This window comes from Acipenser ruthenus, chromosome 7 (genome assembly GCF_902713425.1).
Source record: "Acipenser ruthenus chromosome 7, fAciRut3.2 maternal haplotype, whole genome shotgun sequence".
Classification (NCBI taxonomy): Eukaryota; Metazoa; Chordata; class Actinopteri; order Acipenseriformes; family Acipenseridae; genus Acipenser; species Acipenser ruthenus.
Genome location: NC_081195.1, coordinates 51,736,094 through 51,754,813, shown reverse-complemented (window position 1 = coordinate 51,754,813; position 18,720 = coordinate 51,736,094). Strand labels below are relative to the sequence as shown.

At 38.5% G+C, this 18,720-nt stretch overlaps 3 protein-coding genes across 5 annotated transcripts; 1 reads left to right on the top strand and 2 right to left on the bottom strand.

Annotated features, from left to right (window-relative positions):
* Positions 1–10: 10 nt before the first annotated feature.
* LOC131737536 (uncharacterized) lies at positions 11–2,438 on the bottom strand. Its single transcript, XM_059027255.1, has 4 exons — positions 2,106–2,438; positions 1,730–1,953; positions 1,324–1,468; positions 11–1,032 (listed from the first exon to the last, which is right to left on the bottom strand). Exons 2-4 carry the CDS (start codon positions 1,905–1,907, stop codon positions 261–263), a joined length of 1,095 nt encoding a protein of 364 aa, XP_058883238.1. The 5' UTR covers positions 1,908–1,953; positions 2,106–2,438; the 3' UTR covers positions 11–260.
* A 1,567-nt stretch (positions 2,439–4,005) lies between these two features.
* LOC131737535 (uncharacterized) lies at positions 4,006–7,445 on the top strand. 2 transcript variants are annotated; one of them, XM_059027253.1, is made up of 5 exons: positions 4,006–4,366; positions 4,980–5,125; positions 5,278–5,501; positions 5,763–5,907; positions 6,195–7,445. In XM_059027253.1, exons 1-5 carry the CDS (start codon positions 4,139–4,141, stop codon positions 6,964–6,966), a joined length of 1,515 nt encoding a protein of 504 aa, XP_058883236.1. In that variant the 5' UTR covers positions 4,006–4,138; the 3' UTR covers positions 6,967–7,445. The 2 variants fall into 2 exon arrangements, with proteins under 2 accessions (XP_058883236.1, XP_058883237.1); XM_059027254.1 differs by lacking the exon at positions 4,006–4,366 and having other exon boundaries at positions 4,381–5,125.
* Positions 7,446–7,897: 452 nt separating this feature from the next.
* Positions 7,898–14,508, bottom strand: LOC117421629 (G2/M phase-specific E3 ubiquitin-protein ligase-like). Of its 2 annotated transcripts, XM_034036120.3 has the most exons (10): positions 14,070–14,508; positions 12,467–12,682; positions 12,122–12,278; positions 11,723–11,946; positions 11,386–11,487; positions 10,599–10,897; positions 10,342–10,523; positions 9,629–9,804; positions 8,748–8,962; positions 7,898–8,559 (listed from the first exon to the last, which is right to left on the bottom strand). In XM_034036120.3, the coding sequence occupies exons 1-10, from the start codon at positions 14,351–14,353 to the stop codon at positions 8,300–8,302; spliced, it is 2,115 nt and encodes a 704-aa protein (XP_033892011.2). In that variant the 5' UTR covers positions 14,354–14,508; the 3' UTR covers positions 7,898–8,299. The 2 variants fall into 2 exon arrangements, with proteins under 2 accessions (XP_033892011.2, XP_033892012.2); XM_034036121.3 differs by lacking the exon at positions 12,467–12,682 and having other exon boundaries at positions 14,070–14,507.
* Positions 14,509–18,720: the final 4,212 nt, after the last annotated feature.

Below are 18,720 nucleotides of genomic sequence, written 5' to 3'. Positions count from 1 at the left end.
AGAGGAGAGAGATGTGGCAGAGATGGAGTTGAAGATAACAGAAAGGAATTATTGGAAAAAGGAAGAAGAAAGAAAGAGGACAAACAAAGGAGGTTTGCTAGGAACTATGGGGATTGAAGCTTTTGACCTGGACAGGCTACTAACCCAACTTAAAAGGGACAGGGGGATGAGTATCCACCCACATATGTAGCATCGGGAGTGATACAACAACACCATTTTTGCAATTAATTGAGTTGGAACGTAATTATTTGTATACAACACTATCTAACATTGTTTATCACATAATCCAAAACAAATAAATAATGATTAATACCACTATTGTCATCATCTGATAATGGATCACAAAGAGATAGAAGCTCCCTGTGGTTTTCAGCGCTCATTTGTACTGTATTATGTGGAACATGAATGTATGTGTCTGCCTCATTTGCTGTAATTGGGCCTGCATGGTCAATTCCATAATTATCTATGCCACTCAGAAGATCTTGTGAATTTACTGTAGTAAGATCTGAAAGTATTCCAGAATGCCATAATGCTAAGGGAGACATTGACTGAACAGTGCTAAGTCGATGGTAATTCCACTGGCGAGTGAATTCTTGCACAGAATTTCCTATTCTTGGAATGTAAACAAAGTGTAATGCACATAAATCAACTTCATTTGTAGAATCTAAGATTCCAATGTTTTCCATGTACATAAACAATTGCCTATAAAACTCAGAAACCACTCTGTTCACTTCACCCCAAAGACGCTCTATTCTCTGGTTGTGAACACTTCTGCCTGCAATAAAACTTCCTCTGTTTCTGCCACGGCTCATAATCATGTATCTAGCAACATCAATGTTTTCACCACCTCGATCCCCTCTAACTCTCAGTGGTAACCCATACCTTGATACACCCTCTTCAAAGAAATGCAAAACAGTAGCTGCACAATTGTTTGTGCAGCATGTCAGGTATATAATCATTCTACTGTAACCATCAATGCATCCATGGTACACAAATCTCCATGAAATAAGCTTGTGATTTGAATCAATGTGCCTGAAATGACAAAAGAAAAAATAGAAGTTTTAAGTATTAGGTTTCCATGGTTTCCAATAAAACAATTTACACATAATGTACACAATGGACCTTGTGAATCCACAACCAAATAGTGTTATTTTTATATATATATATATATATATATATATATATATATATATATATATATATATATATAATTTAAAATCCTTAATCCCTAGCAGTACATGACTGCTGGATTTATAATTTACCTTAAACTTTATTTTTACCTTAAACTTTCCTTAATCATTATATAAATGTTTAAGTTCCTACCATAAATGATTAGGTCCTCTGACATTATATATTCTCCTTCTAATTGTATGCCGTCTTCTAAGGGCTCTGCCAACTGGGTCCAGGGCATTTAATCGATCTCTAATTCTCCTTCTCTGAACTCTTAATCCTCTGGCTAGGACACCACCTTAGAATAAGAGCAATAGTTCATAATGTTGTTTAGTTCGAATTAAATAAACCTAATCATAACTACATGCAAGTACACTTTCACCTGTATTGCCTAAAATAACATGCAATATATATAACAAATAACTATTGAAATGTGTATTTTTTGTGAAACCTCTAAGTTGCACTGGGTAAGAGGATATGCACTGATTGAGACCTATGCTTTATTACACACCTTTGATGAACAAATACCAAAAATTCTACAGCGAAAAATTTATTTTACCTTGAACATAGTTGCCTCCTGCATTTGGCGTTTCTCTCAGGATTTCCCTTATAATATTATCCAGTTCACTATTTGAGATGTTGGCATAATTTTCTCCTGTCATTCCATATTGCTGCCTTCTGCGAAACAGTGTCCGCTCACTTGTGCAGAGGCAAGCTGCAATTGAACACCATGGCATTCCTGTTGCACGTAGTTGCTGTAGTTGATCTTTGGTTATGCAGTATCTGCAACATTAAATGTAATTTGTTTAATAATAAAATAACACATATTATTATTACTCTGATTAAATATGGTAGTGCATTTTCTCAGCATAAAATGTAGCAATAGCAATACAATAAGCATTTAAATCAATATACTTTAATGCTTTTAACCATACCTTGGGCGACCTCTTGTGCTTTCAAGGGGACTGTTGAAAAGAAATTCAAATTGGGATCGAGGAGCCAATCTTTGGTCAACTTCACCATACACTGTCCTCACAGCGTCAAATAATCTATTTATCAGCAAACATACTTGATCCACTCCCTGTTGAAAAATCAAGATTAAAATTAGTTATTTGTTTGAAATAAATGCAAGGAAAGAAAGCCAGAAAGAAAAACATGTTTCCTTGTGTCCAATGTTTGTATTTATTTTTAAGTCTTAAATGAAGTCCTTACTGCGCCTTAAAAATGATGTCCAAACAAACACAACCAGGTGTGTAGATCTCCAAATGCATTTTGAAGAATGGCGATGAAAAATCACTGATCAAAACCATGTGAAAAAATATTATTTTATTGATTAAAGAGCAGGCAAATAAAGTGATGACGTGCAGAAAGTGCTCAGTCCAAACTGATTATTAATTAAGGACAAATATCGGTCAGGTGTTCAGATAAAATACCATGTAAAACAGTCCAATTCAGTTAAATACCATGTAAAACAGTTTTTTTTTCTGTAACTTGTCCTATAATGAAATCCTGCAATAGTATTTACTAGTGTATTCCTTTTAATGTCTGTCAATGTATGAATTGGTCTGTGTACAGTCATCCAGCTCCAAAAAATATAAATTTAGATCCTCGATATTGTCAGTAACGGAACAGATAGCGCACAATACTATAATGAAAAAATGTATACAAGTAGCCATTTTTCTTCTGTTTATGACGATTTACTGATTTCCTTGTGTCAATTCATAAAGGCGACTCCTCCCTCAAAGAAACCTGATTCCCTGCGCGCAGAAAACCTGATTCCCTGCGCGCGGAAACGTGATTCCCTGCGCGCGGAAAACATGATTCCCTGCGCGCGGAAACGTGATTCCCTGCGCGCGGAAACCTGATTCCCTGCGCGCGGAAACCTGATTCCCTGCGCGCGGAAACCTGATTCCCTGCGCGCGGAAAACATGATTCCCTGCGCGCGGAAACCTGATTCCCTGCGCGCGGAAACCTGATTCCCTGCGCGCGGAAACCTGATTCCCTGCGCGCGGAAACCTGATTCCCTGCGCGCGGAAAACATGATTCCCTGCGCGCGGAAACGTGATTCCCTGCGCGCGGAAACCTGATTCCCTGCGCGCGGAAACCTGATTCCCTGCGCGCGGAAACCTGATTCCCTGCGCGCAGAAAAGTGACCCATCACTCGCCGTTTTTGACAGACTTTTGTCCGGAACGGCACCCTATCGTGCAACCTGATTCCCTGCGCGCGGAAACGTGACCCTTCACTCGCCGTTTTTGACAGACTTTTGTCCGAAACGGCCCCTCATAATTCCCTGCGCGCAGAAAAGTGACCCATCACTCGCCGTTTTTGACAGACTTTTGTCCGGAACGGCACCCTATCGTGCAACCTGATTCCCTGCGCGCGGAAACGTGACCCTTCACTCGCCGTTTTTGACAGACTTTTGTCCGAAACGGCCCCTCATAGGGAATCAGGTTTCCGCGCGCAGGGAATCAGGTTTCCGCGCGCAGGGAATCAGGTTTCCGCGCGCAGGGAATCAGGTTTCCGCGCGCAGGGAATCACGTTTCCGCGCGCAGGGAATCATGTTTTCCGCGCGCAGGGAATCAGGTTTCCGCGCGCAGGGAATCAGGTTTCCGCGCGCAGGGAATCAGGTTTCCGCGCGCAGGGAATCACGTTTCCGCGCGCAGGGAATCATGTTTTCCGCGCGCAGGGAATCAGGTTTCCGCGCGCAGGGAATCAGGTTTCCGCGCGCAGGGAATCAGGTTTCCGCGCGCAGGGAATCAGGTTTCCCGCGCGCAGGGAATCAGGTTTCCGCGCGCAGGGAATCAGGTTTCCGCGCGCAGGGAATCAGGTTTCCGCGCGCAGGGAATCAGGTTTCCGCGCGCAGGGAATCAGGTTTTCTGCGCGCAGGGAATCACGTTTCTTTGAGGGAGGAGTCGCCTTTATGAATTGACACAAGGAAATCAGTAAATCGTCATAAACAGAAGAAAAATGGCTACTTGTATACATTTTTTCATTATAGTATTGTGCGCTATCTGTTCCGTTACTGACAATATCGAGGATCTAAATTTATATTTTTTGGAGCTGGATGACTGTTTAGAACAAGTTCAACAGGCATTAGATACTAATGATTTTAATACATTTGACCATCTACATCGTTTACTCGAAGAACATGTAAGGATTTTGTCAACTTTAGCATCCGTCCTGGACAGTTGTGAAGTAAGAACAATACCTTAAACTGGTTGTCTCAAAAATCTACTCTTTATTTGATGAATAGAGAAATGTAATGCATTTCTTAAAAAAAAAATACATTAAGTAATAATACCAAAAAAATAACATGTACACAGACCAATTCATACATTGACAGACATTAAAAGGAATACACTAGTAAATACTATTGCAGGATTTCATTATAGGACAAGTTACAGAAAAAAAAAACTGTTTTACATGGTATTTAACTGAATTGGACTGTTTTACATGGTATTTTATCTGAACACCTGACCGATATTTGTCCTTAATTAATAATCAGTTTGGACTGAGCACTTTCTGCACGTCATCACTTTATTTGCCTGCTCTTTAATCAATAAAATAATATTTTTTCACATGGTTTTGATCAGTGATTTTTCATCACCATTCTTCAAAATGCATTTGGAGATCTACACACCTGGTTGTGTTTGTTTGGACATCATTTTTAAGGCGCAGTAAGGACTTCATTTAAGACTTAAAAATAAATACAAACATTGGACACAAGGAAACATGTTTTTCTTTCTGGCTTTCTTTCCTTGCATTTATTTCAAACAAATAACTAATTTTAATCTTGATTTTTCAACAGGGAGTGGATCAAGTATGTTTGCTGATAAATAGATTATTTGACGCTGTGAGGACAGTGTATGGTGAAGTTGACCAAAGATTGGCTCCTCGATCCCAATTTGAATTTCTTTTCAACAGTCCCCTTGAAAGCACAAGAGGTCGCCCAAGGTATGGTTAAAAGCATTAAAGTATATTGATTTAAATGCTTATTGTATTGCTATTGCTACATTTTATGCTGAGAAAATGCACTACCATATTTAATCAGAGTAATAATAATATGTGTTATTTTATTATTAAACAAATTACATTTAATGTTGCAGATACTGCATAACCAAAGATCAACTACAGCAACTACGTGCAACAGGAATGCCATGGTGTTCAATTGCAGCTTGCCTCTGCACAAGTGAGCGGACACTGTTTCGCAGAAGGCAGCAATATGGAATGACAGGAGAAAATTATGCCAACATCTCAAATAGTGAACTGGATAATATTATAAGGGAAATCCTGAGAGAAACGCCAAATGCAGGAGGCAACTATGTTCAAGGTAAAATAAATTTTTCGCTGTAGAATTTTTGGTATTTGTTCATCAAAGGTGTGTAATAAAGCATAGGTCTCAATCAGTGCATATCCTCTTACCCAGTGCAACTTAGAGGTTTCACAAAAAATACACATTTCAATAGTTATTTGTTATATATATTGCATGTTATTTTAGGCAATACAGGTGAAAGTGTACTTGCATGTAGTTATGATTAGGTTTATTTAATTCGAACTAAACAACATTATGAACTATTGCTCTTATTCTAAGGTGGTGTCCTAGCCAGAGGATTAAGAGTTCAGAGAAGGAGAATTAGAGATCGATTAAATGCCCTGGACCCAGTTGGCAGAGCCCTTAGAAGACGGCATACAATTAGAAGGAGAATATATAATGTCAGAGGACCTAATCATTTATGGTAGGAACTTAAACATTTATATAATGATTAAGGAAAGTTTAAGGTAAAAATAAAGTTTAAGGTAAATTATAAATCCAGCAGTCATGTACTGCTAGGGATTAAGGATTTTAAATTATATATATATATATATATATATATATATATATATATATATATATATATATAAAAATAACACTATTTGGTTGTGGATTCACAAGGTCCATTGTGTACATTATGTGTAAATTGTTTTATTGGAAACCATGGAAACCTAATACTTAAAACTTCTATTTTTTCTTTTGTCATTTCAGGCACATTGATTCAAATCACAAGCTTATTTCATGGAGATTTGTGTACCATGGATGCATTGATGGTTACAGTAGAATGATTATATACCTGACATGCTGCACAAACAATTGTGCAGCTACTGTTTTGCATTTCTTTGAAGAGGGTGTATCAAGGTATGGGTTACCACTGAGAGTTAGAGGGGATCGAGGTGGTGAAAACATTGATGTTGCTAGATACATGATTATGAGCCGTGGCAGAAACAGAGGAAGTTTTATTGCAGGCAGAAGTGTTCACAACCAGAGAATAGAGCGTCTTTGGGGTGAAGTGAACAGAGTGGTTTCTGAGTTTTATAGGCAATTGTTTATGTACATGGAAAACATTGGAATCTTAGATTCTACAAATGAAGTTGATTTATGTGCATTACACTTTGTTTACATTCCAAGAATAGGAAATTCTGTGCAAGAATTCACTCGCCAGTGGAATTACCATCGACTTAGCACTGTTCAGTCAATGTCTCCCTTAGCATTATGGCATTCTGGAATACTTTCAGATCTTACTACAGTAAATTCACAAGATCTTCTGAGTGGCATAGATAATTATGGAATTGACCATGCAGGCCCAATTACAGCAAATGAGGCAGACACATACATTCATGTTCCACATAATACAGTACAAATGAGCGCTGAAAACCACAGGGAGCTTCTATCTCTTTGTGATCCATTATCAGATGATGACAATAGTGGTATTAATCATTATTTATTTGTTTTGGATTATGTGATAAACAATGTTAGATAGTGTTGTATACAAATAATTACGTTCCAACTCAATTAATTGCAAAAATGGTGTTGTTGTATCACTCCCGATGCTACATATGTGGGTGGATACTCATCCCCCTGTCCCTTTTAAGTTGGGTTAGTAGCCTGTCCAGGTCAAAAGCTTCAATCCCCATAGTTCCTAGCAAACCTCCTTTGTTTGTCCTCTTTCTTTCTTCTTCCTTTTTCCAATAATTCCTTTCTGTTATCTTCAACTCCATCTCTGCCACATCTCTCTCCTCTACCTCTGATCACTTACAACCATCTGCTAATGCTGTGCATGCAAACCTTTCCTCTAGTCTTATTCTTGATTTTTCGCCAGCCTTCAACACCGTGGATCATTCTGTCCTCTCTACCACTCTGTCTAATCTTGGTATTTCTGGTACACCTTTATCTTGGATTCAATCTTACCTCTGTTAACGTACTACTGTGGTTTCTCTTTTCTCTTCTTGCCCCCCCCCCCCCCCTCCTTCAATGGAACAGGCTCCCCCTTAATATTAAGCAGTCTCCCAACCCAATGACATTCCGTTCCTCCCTCAAACCCACCTATTTTCTGTGGCCTACCCTAATTCTCCTCCGAATCCTTCCATACCATCTTTCCAATTAGATTTGTTGTTGTCTTTTTGTTTGTCTATTGTCCTCTCCTGCCCTTCCCAGCATTCATTTATTTACATATTTGTCAGTTTCCTTTGTTTAATACAATTTTCATTTATCCTATACTGTACTGTTACACTTTGTAAAGCACTTTGATAAAAGCGCTATATAAATATCAATAAATAAATAAATACATACATAATTGGCCCACTTAAGTAATTTAGAGCACACCCCTGCTTGTCAGTTTTTTTTTCAAAACCATTATTAAACATTCAATTTTGTGTTATGACTAATAATAAAAAGTAGTGCTGAGCCAAATATATTTAATACAAATAATATTTAATATAAATAAATTTGCATTTGCCATGGAAATAATAAATGATCAAATCAGTTGCCCATTTAGTGTTTGTTGTTTGAAACTGATGAATTGGTTAAAGCAGTGTTTCACAATTCTTTTCTATACCTGTAACTTCAAATTAACTTTAAGAGCTCCAAAGAAAAGAAAAAGCTCAGATTAGGTAAAGTATTAGTTAAATGAAGGGTGCAATTAAATCATTGAGTTGGGGGAAAAAAAACAGAACACACAGATCTCCCCAGGACCAGGAAAAACAAGAAATCCCAAGTATACTGTATTTTTTTTCTCATTTTTTTTTGATTTTTCCTTTCTTTGGTTTTATCTGGAGCGTCCCTACCATCCAGCACACCAGAAGATCAATAGTTGACTATGCAAAGCCAAAGCCCTGACAATTTAGAACAGCATATCTCATGGCTTCAGTGAATTCTTCATAAACTACATGTATAGTTGGTAAAAACAGCGTGCAGTTGCATGTATTTGCCTTTGGAAATCTTGATTTCTCTCCATTGTCCTCAGCATCATGTAAAAAATCTACAGTGGGTTCTGGTCTGAATCCCAGTGGTGGTACGGTCTTGCAGCCAGTAATAAAGAATAGTAGTGACTTCAATGTGACATCTGATGGCTCATCTGAAATTAATAAAATAAATAAATAAATAAAGCAAGCTTGTTACTTACTGTGTTTGTGTGGCCAACATCAACATAATCAAAATACTTCCAAAGACAGTGTGCCCAGCTGAGTGAAAGATGAATCGAAAAGTAACCTAACTACAAAGAAGTATGTATTTTTTTCTAGTGAACAACAGTAGTACAGTCACCTTGTAGTTCTTGTATAAAGTCTTTCCAGTGAGACAATACAAGATTTTCTGTTCCCCTTTTATTGGAGCCCAATGGGTGTAGAACAGGGCGGAAGATATTATCAAATGTCTTGGCTGTGAGGGTGTCTTCTGTGTAGCACATGACATGCTTGAATGCATTGGGATACTTGGTCATAGCATCCAGTACACCTAGAGTTTTCAGCCCTTCCTTTAATCTGAAAAAGAATGGACATTTTAAGAATTAAAAACATAGGGCCTGATTCAGCTTACCATGTGCTATCTGCTTTCCATGCTCTATCTGCTTTTTAACACATGGACTATATACCGGGGACAAATGCCATTGAAATGTATGCAAATGACACTAGGAGGGAGGTATTTAATATTCAGAAGGGTGCTTCCTTCCACAGTTGCCTTACTGTGTGTTAAAAATAACAATTACTAAAACAATCATTTCGTACAAAATCACAAGATAAAAAGAGCAGACCACTGGAGTGAAGTCTGTGTGAAATATGGATATCGTACAGTGCCAGAGAACAAAGAGCCCAACCATAAACCGAGCCTGAACAAGCACATTGTTTTTAATGACCCCACTACAGCCCTCTTAAAAATGAAAAATAAACATCAAAATGAATTAAACATTAATTAAAAACCAATTACCTTTCATTTATAATGCAAAGCAAAGTTAACCAACAAACATAAAATCTACATTGCAGCTTTGCATTGTTTAATAAGAATTAAAAGCAGGGCCAAACGCAGGGCATGGCCGAGCAGAGCGGGGCAGAGCAGGGCAGAACGGCAGAACAGAGCCACGTAGGGGGCCAAGTGCACATGGCCGGGGATGGCCGAGCAGGACAGGGCAGGGCCGAGCAGAATGAGTGTACCTCTCAAATGCTGCCCGTGTTCTTCCAAAAATGTACCAATGTGCAGTTTCTTCAGCAATCTTGCGATAATCATCAGCATTACGGATAACTTTGTGTGTTCCAGCCAGCTGCATCAGAGTTTGGATTGGTTCAAATAAGTCTGCTGTGTTTGAATGTTCTTCCTGGTAAGTTAGAAGCTGTAAAAAATAAAAATGCAATTTGTCTTTATAAATCTTTCATATTACATTTTGCAAAGAAAAGACTACTTATATTCATTTCCAGGCAATCGGTTATGGAGTGAGATTACTGTCAAATATTTTGTACTATTTACAAGAATAAAAAAAAATATGACTATGAATCAAAAAAGCTACGAGTTGGATGGAGTGTGATATCACTGTCAAAAATACATCACAGAAGCCACAGATTGTTAATGGTGGGAACAATTGATTAGGACTTCTGAGCGTATAATCTTCATCCAAAATGTAGTTTTTTGTTTTTTTTTACTCGCACTCCTGTTTTTTTTTTTTTGTGGTCGTATTTACGATTCATAGTCGTATTTTTTATTCATAATGGTAAATACAAGTACATACTATTTTACAGTAATCTCACTCCATACCTGTGCAATATAACGTGAATAATTGTTCTAATCAATAGATACATTGATGAATAAGATTAGAAAAAGCTGTAAATATGATGGTAGATTACTTTTGCAAACACAATTGGCAAATATTTACCTTCTCCAGATAGTTCCTTATGTCCATATCAGGGATATCTTGCACTGCCACAAATGTGGACTCGGGTGTACTTGAAAGCGCCTCAAAAAGTACTGGTGATAAGAACTGTGGGCCAGGTCCACCATGAACCAGTGATGTTGCAATAGTCATACCCGCATAAAAATAGTCATCCGAGACCATCACTGAAATAAAGAATGTTAGACTTAGACAGACTGAAAACTTAATGATAAAGAATTAAAAAAGCATGGATTCATTACATCCACTAATGTAGTTTAGGAACTTGGCATGGTCTGGTCCCACAAAGAGGCTTCCTTGGTGCAAGGACTCCATTAGCATGGTTAAAAATTCTCTCCTTGGTCCTCCGAGGTCGACGGCTCCTTCGCTCACTCCTATATCGTCCATAAATTTCACCGAAAGCCTTTTGCAAGGTAAGAAAGTTTTTTTTTTAAAGCCTCGTTTCACTCCGTCCCATAGGTGATTCCGGCTGATATTAAACAGGGAGACATTTTCTGTATCAATCTGGGAGGCCAGCTCACAGAGAATATCCCCAATGTCTCTGGTGAAATAATAAGAAATATTAAAAGAAAATAATTATTTATTTTTAGCAGATATTATTGTATCAAATATCTTGTCAGAAACACTTGACTGTGATACTATAAATGTAAAAATCAAAGAAATACCTGACAAATAAAACTACATTAACTCATAAGAATATATACCTATACATCAAACTAAATGCCTATAAAAGGAAAGATAATAAAAAGTTGTCTTTAATTTTAAATGGTTTACAGATAAAAGCTACAATGGTCCCCCTTTTAACAGTTAAAATTTGAATGTATTACAAGTAGAGCCCTGCGTTTTATTCCAACCTGCACCGCAAGATGCCGATACAGTGTCCTCATGAAACTACCACTTAAGCAATTATTAACACTCACCCCATTGCGTTACTTTAATCAACTGAAACACGGTTTAAAAAAACAAGTAGCGAAAAACACAGGGCCCTGATTATAAGGAAGGAAGTATGAAACACAAATGCAACTTTACCGTTCATGGTGGGATGTTTCAATACCAGTGGAACGGGGTATTGGATCTTCAAAGCTTTCGCTGAGCTCTTCATCAACAAATAAAGCAGCATACTGCCATTCACTAGAAAATAGATTTGATAGGAGTCCAGGTATTGTGACACCGATTTCACAGCATGACCTGCAAATCTGTTGCTATTCAAGAAAAACTATGACCTGTTGTGATATACTAATAGCTAAAGTCTTAATATTTGTAAAAATAAAAAACTAGCACTTTTTTTTTATCGTACAACTGGGACATAATACACAATCTGGATCAAATAAAGTGTAAGCACATTACTATAGTTGTGATTTCTTACCTTGGACAATCAAGAACCCTGGAAACTGTGGCATTTTCTTCTTCTGTTATGATAAGAGGCCCATCTGAACCTGCTGTCGAATATGGAGCATCTATGAGTTCTGAAGGAGCATCCTCAATGACCTGAAGAACTGTTACATTCAGGCTGTTCATTGGTGGACTGGAATCAGTCAAATCTATTTCAATATCATCATCATCATTATTTGACAGAGTACCTCTGTTCTTCTGCAAAAAAAAAAAATCTCCTGTAGTGAATTAAGTTTAGAAAACTAAAGTGCCTGAATTAGTTGCTTTTAAAAATAAATACAGTAAGACTGTGAATGAATGACTACAATCTTTAACAATTGCTATTTCTATATACTGTACATTCGAACAAATAGAAACAGTCATTGACTGTTACCTTTGCATTTGCAGGAACGACCAGCAGTTGTAAAGATGGACGAAGGTACACAGTTTTGTCCTTGAAAATGTTATTTAGTAACAGTCCATTCATCTTTTGGTCTCGCTCCAGACTTGGCTTTATTAATTTGTTGTTGAGTGTCACCATTATTTCAAATCTACAAGAATAGAGAATGCAAGCTAAAATATATCATGGTCTTAGGAAACCGAATACATCATAAGCTAAAGCACACTTCTTCAAAATGCAACATTATAATATATATTTAAATCTTAACTACCAATTATCATTATATTAACACAAATGATAAAGTGCTTATGTTTACAAAGACTGCCTTCCTTTACTCACTGAATGTTTTCTGTCAGGATTCTTTCAAAGACTGTGTGCAAGTGGTTTTGCACCTCATGTGGCTCCCACTCCTTCATAAATCTCACACCTAAAACCAGATGCCCTTGCTCTGCCAGGTATAAGCGTATTTTGCCTTTCGGGATGTCTGTGTCATTGGGACCCGTTAGTAGACAAACATCTTTGTGGAAAGGGCCACAAACATTTCTGGGTCTCTTTCTGTGCAAAATATATATATTTAAAAATGTTATGACCACTGCATTCATTATATTACTCAGGACTAACTAGCCTTAAAATAGGATTATCTACTCAAAATAGTATATTGTTTAGTATAATTCATGATATACCTATAAGGAAAGAGCAGCAGTGTGGAGTAGTGGTTAGGGCTCTGGGCTCTGGACTCTTGACCGGAGGGTCGTGGGTTCAATCCCCGGTGGGGACACTGCTGCTGTACCCTTGAGCAAGGTACTTTACCTAGATTGCTCTAGTAAAAACCCAACTGTATAAATGGGTAATTGTATATAAAAATGATGTGATATCTTGTAACAATTGTAAGTCGCCCTGGATAAGGACGTCAGCTAAGAAATTAATTAAAATATATACAGTAAAAGCAAAACATCAACCCAGTAGATTTAACATATATCACTTAATGGCAACTCGTTTATTTCTCATCTGTTCCTAAAGCAAACGGACATGCAGTTGTACAAACTACAATGATATGACAATGCCCATAAATTACTTCCATGAGCAGATTTTTAATTTTTTTGCATTGCAGGAAATGAAGATCTGGTTACATTTGCCTCATATTCACTTAATATTAATATAGCCTATATTAACACCCCCCCCCCCCCCCCCCCCAAATAGGCCCATAAACCATACATTTAGTTCCACATTTCAATATGTATACATATACATTATAATAGTCATATTTACTGTATTATACAACCAAAAGATAAATATTGTATAATTCACTGCAGTAGTACTGGGTAATTGTATGTAAAAATAATACAATAATTATAAGTCGCCCTGGACAAAATATTTGCTTTCATGGAGGCCTTTTTTTTGGGGGGGGGGGGTTGCAGTTAGCAGTTGAATTAAATTGAACAGTAGGCCTCATTATTAGAAATTAACTTACTAAAAGCTTTACAATTGTTGGTGCCATTGTAATCCTACCTTCCGTTTGTAATATGTAAATACAGCTACTAAAATACAAATACAGCTCGTAAATAATAAATACAAATAAAAGAAAGAATAATAGGCCTACATTTGTTATTATTAGTAGTACTAGAAGATGCCCTTACCCAGGGCGACTACAAAGCAAAGATAATGGGTATTAATTACTTTATTACTACTGTGTCCAAAACATTGCATTTGTACATTATTCTGTGTAATACGGGATGTTAAATCGGTTCTTTTACATCGTTTATTTATTTATTTATTTTATTTTATTTATCTTTTTGCATATACTAATGAGTAGACTTTCACTAGAGTAGAAGTATTAATCATGAGTTGGAGGTATGTATTTCTGAATCAAATTAAAATAGTCCTTAGCAGCATAACCTAAGAAATGAATTGCATATATGTTTTTAGAAATAATAATAATTACCTGGCCCTTCTATTTAAAATCCCTGGAACTGCTCCGGCTGTGATAAAGTTTCTTTGCATATTGAATGCAGGGGAATTATTTTGAGCGGGACGATCAGCGACCACATTCCGCCCTTGAAACAATTGACGAACTTCTTCATCAATAGTTGATGTCTCCTGTCTTGTAGTAGGCATACGATTGTTTTTACCATTCAGGGCACTTTCCAGGCGTTGAAGGATTTCCGGGTTGTTAATTATTTCTTCGGCGATTCCCCGGGCTACATTACTATTCGAATGTGAAGACATGTCTAGCTCCTTAGTTTTTTTTATCGCCTCCTCTGGCAAAATACGTTTGTGTGACGACAAAAGTAACCCCTCCCCTCTAGCAGCATAGCCTGCTGATTCCCTGCGCGCAGAAACGTGATTCCCTGCGCGCAGAAACGTGATTCCCTGCGCGCAGAAACGTGATTCCCTGCGCGCAGAAACCTGATTCCCTGCGCGCAGAAACCTGATTCCCTGCGCGCAGAAACCTGATTCCCTGCGCGCAGAAACGTGACCCATCACTCGCCGTTTTTGACAGACTTTTGTCCGAAACGGCCCCTCATAGTACTCCTGACGAACTTCACCAATTGACCGCATCGTACCGGCTCTTAAGGTAGCTTGTGTTGGAGCAGCAGGACAAGCTCGCCATCCCGCCCGCTGCTTTCCTGCATTATTGCTCACCAAAACCGTTCGCCGATACAAAAATAGGTAAATATGTAACCTATTTACCATGGTATCTCTCCCCTGGGTGCCTTGTGTTTTGCGCCGGCTGCTCTTGATCTCCGTGAACGCACCCGCTGTCTCCAAACCTTGCAGAGCAGCACATTGAAGCGCTTGAAAACACAGCACAACATTCCCTAATAACACTGGCAATGCATTATGACTTCAAAGGTATGACTTTAAGTCTATGACATTATTATTTATTGATTTTATTTTGTTTTATTTCTTTGATCACCAACTGCCACCACAACACACTCGTTTTTTTATGCAGTACTCCTGACGAACTTCACGCATCATACCGGCTCTTAAGCTAGCTTGTGTTGGAGCAGCAGGACAAGCTCGCCATCCCGCCCGCTGCTTTCCTGCATTAATGCTCACCAAAACACAACGCACCCAGGGGAGAGATACCATGGTAAATAGGTAACCTATTTACCATGGTATCCCTCCCCTGCGGCGGCTGCTCTTGATCTCCAGCTGCTCTTGATCTCCGTGAACGCACCCGCTGTCACATTGAAGCGCTTGAAAACACAGCACAACATTCCCTAATAACACTTGCAATGCATTATGACTTCAAAGGTATGACTTTAAGTCTATGACATTATTATTTATTGATTTTATTTTGTTTTATTTCTTTGATCACCAACTGCCACGACAACACACTCGTTTTTTTATGCAGTACTCCTGACGAACTTCACCAATTGACCGCATCGTACCGGCTCTTAAGGTAACTTGTGTTGGAGCAGCAGGACAAGCTCGCCATCCCGCCCGCTGCTTTCCTGCATTAATGCTCACCAAAACACAACGCACCCAGGGGAGAGATACCATGGTAAATAGGTAACCTATTTACCATGGTATTTACCTATTTACCATGGTATCCCTCCCCTGCGGCGGCTGCTCTTGATCTCCGGCTGCTCTTGATCTCCGTGAACGCACCCGCTGTCTCCAAACCTTGCAGAGCAGCACATTGAAGCGCTTGAAAACACAGCACAACATTCCCTAATAACACTTGCAATGCATTATGACTTCAAAGGTATGACTTTAAGTCTATGACATTATTATTTATTGATTTTATTTTGTTTTATTTCTTTGATCACCAACTGCCACCACAACACACTCGTTTTTTTATGCAGTACTCCTGACGAACTTCACCCATTGCCCCCATCGTACCGGCTCTTAAGGTAACTTGTGTTGGAGCAGCAGGACAAGCTCGCCATCCCGCCCGCTGCTTTCCTGCATTAATGCTCACCAAAACACAACGCACCCAGGGGAGAGATACCATGGTAAATAGGTAACCTATTTACCATGGTATCCCTCCCCTGCGGCGGCTGGCTGCTCTTGATCTCCGTGAACGCACCCGCTGTCACATTGAAGCGCTTGAAAACACAGCACAACATTCCCTAATAACACTTGCAATGCATTATGACTTCAAAGGTATGACTTTAAGTCTATGACATTATTATTTATTGATTTTATTTTGTTTTATTTCTTTGATCACCAACTGCCACCATAACACACTCGTTTTTTTATGCAGTACTCCTGACGAACTTCACCCATTGCCCGCATCGTACCGGCTCTTAAGGTAACTTGTGTTGGAGCAGCAGGACAAGCTCGCCATCCCGCCCGCTGCTTTCCTGCATTAATGCTCACCAAAACACAACGCACCCAGGGGAGAGATACCATGGTAAATAGGTAACCTATTTACCATGGTATCCCTCCCCTGCGGCGGCTGGCTGCTCTTGATCTCCGTGAACGCACCCGCTGTCACATTGAAGCGCTTGAAAACACAGCACAACATTCCCTAATAACACTTGCAATGCATTATGACTTCAAAGGTATGACTTTAAGTCTATGACATTATTATTTATTGATTTTATTTTGTTTTATTTCTTTGATCACCAACTGCCACGACAACACACTCGTTTTTTTATGCAGTACTCCTGACGAACTTCACCAATTGACCGCATCGTACCGGCTCTTAAGGTAACTTGTGTTGGAGCAGCAGGACAAGCTCGCCATCCCGCCCGCTGCTTTCCTGCATTATTGCTCACCAAAACCGTTCGCCGAAACAAAAATAGGTAAATATGTAACCTATTTACCATGGTATCTCTCCCCTGGGTGCCTTGTGTTTTGCGCCGGCTGCTCTTGATCTCCGTGAACGCACCCGCTGTCTCCAAACCTTGCAGAGCAGCACATTGAAGCGCTTGAAAACACAGCACAACATTCCCTAATAACACTTGCAATGCATTATGACTTCAAAGGTATGACTTTAAGTCTATGACATTATTATTTATTGATTTTATTTTGTTTTATTTCTTTGATCACCAACTGCCACGACAACACACTCGTTTTTTTTATGCAGTACTCCTGACGAACTTCACCAATTGACCGCATCGTACCGGCTCTTAAGGTAGCTTGTGTTGGAGCAGCAGGACAAGCTCGCCATCCCGCCCGCTGCTTTCCTGCATTATTGCTCACCAAAACCGTTCGCCGAAACAAAAATAGGTAAATATGTAACCTATTTACCATGGTATCTCTCCCCTGGGTGCCTTGTGTTTTGCGCCGGCTGCTCTTGATCTCCGTGAACGCACCCGCTGTCTCCAAACCTTGCAGAGCAGCACATTGAAGCGCTTGAAAACACAGCACAACATTCCCTAATAACACTTGCAATGCATTATGACTTCAAAGGTATGACTTTGTGACGACTGTCACACAATGTGTTGTAATAAGCACAACACCTGTTTAATTCGTACCTGAATTGCAGATGGTCTGGACGTGTTACTTCTTTACTTTCTATGTTCTATATTCTGTGCTTCTAACAAATTAAATATACTTTTGAATATCATCCATGGCTAAAAAATATATATATAATCTGTCAAGTATTTTATTTGATCAGATTTTCTAATATATATGACGTGGTGTGGTTAGCAGTAGTTATTTGACTAAGATTGCCTTGCTTAATTTTTTCACTTGGAATTACTGCTACGCTTTTTTCAATTCTGTCCCTTTCGGCTTGCCATACTTTTTTTTACACAGGTCTCGTTTCCTGACTGGTAGCCGGGTAATTTAAAAGATGGTAGAAAATTATTTTAGAGAGTTCTTTGTTCTCAGCTGGTGCTCTCAGGACTTGCCATTCTTTTGGAACCTTTGGCTAAGTTTATTTACTTCTTTATCTATTTCGTTAGTCTGGGTTTTAGTATGTCTATTGATTTTTAAGATGTAGTTTCCTTTGTTTAGGATTAGATATTCAGTCTTTTTCATGGACATTATCTTTTACTCGGCTTTACTAACGTTTGTTAATAGTAAGTTTAATGTTTTGTTTTGCTTTGATACTTTCGTGTTTGCTAGTCGTGTTCTTTTTCTATATTTGCGTTGGATTTGGTGTGAACGCACTATTTTCAATCGCTGGTGCGAGTTTTCTTTTTTCTCAAGCATGGATTAAAAGGAACATTGCAGCTCTATTAAGAAGTTTCATCACCGTGGACCTGAACAGTAGAATTGGGTGAGATCAATCCTTTTGGGGTTTTGTTTTTTTTCTTTTTTCTGCTGCTATTGGATTACAATTTTTTGAATGGCCATTTTTTGTTTTGTTTTCTGGGACATTGTTTTTTTTTCTTGTTTGAGTTTTATGGATCTTTGGATTAAGACTGTGTTTGTTTTTTGTTTTTGAACATTATTTTTTTTTTCTCTGTGCTATCTCTTGAGTGGATTATATTATTGGGTCTCTAACCTGTAATTGTTAGTTACTCTTATTGTTGGGTGAAGGGATATCAATCTCTAAAATCTGTATAAGTGATTGTTTTTCTCTCGGTGGTGTTAACATCTAAAGGGTGCATATAATTGTTAAACTTTGCCAATTTAGTCAATATACTCCTGGGTTGTGATATTATTGTCTTATATATCCCTAAACAAAT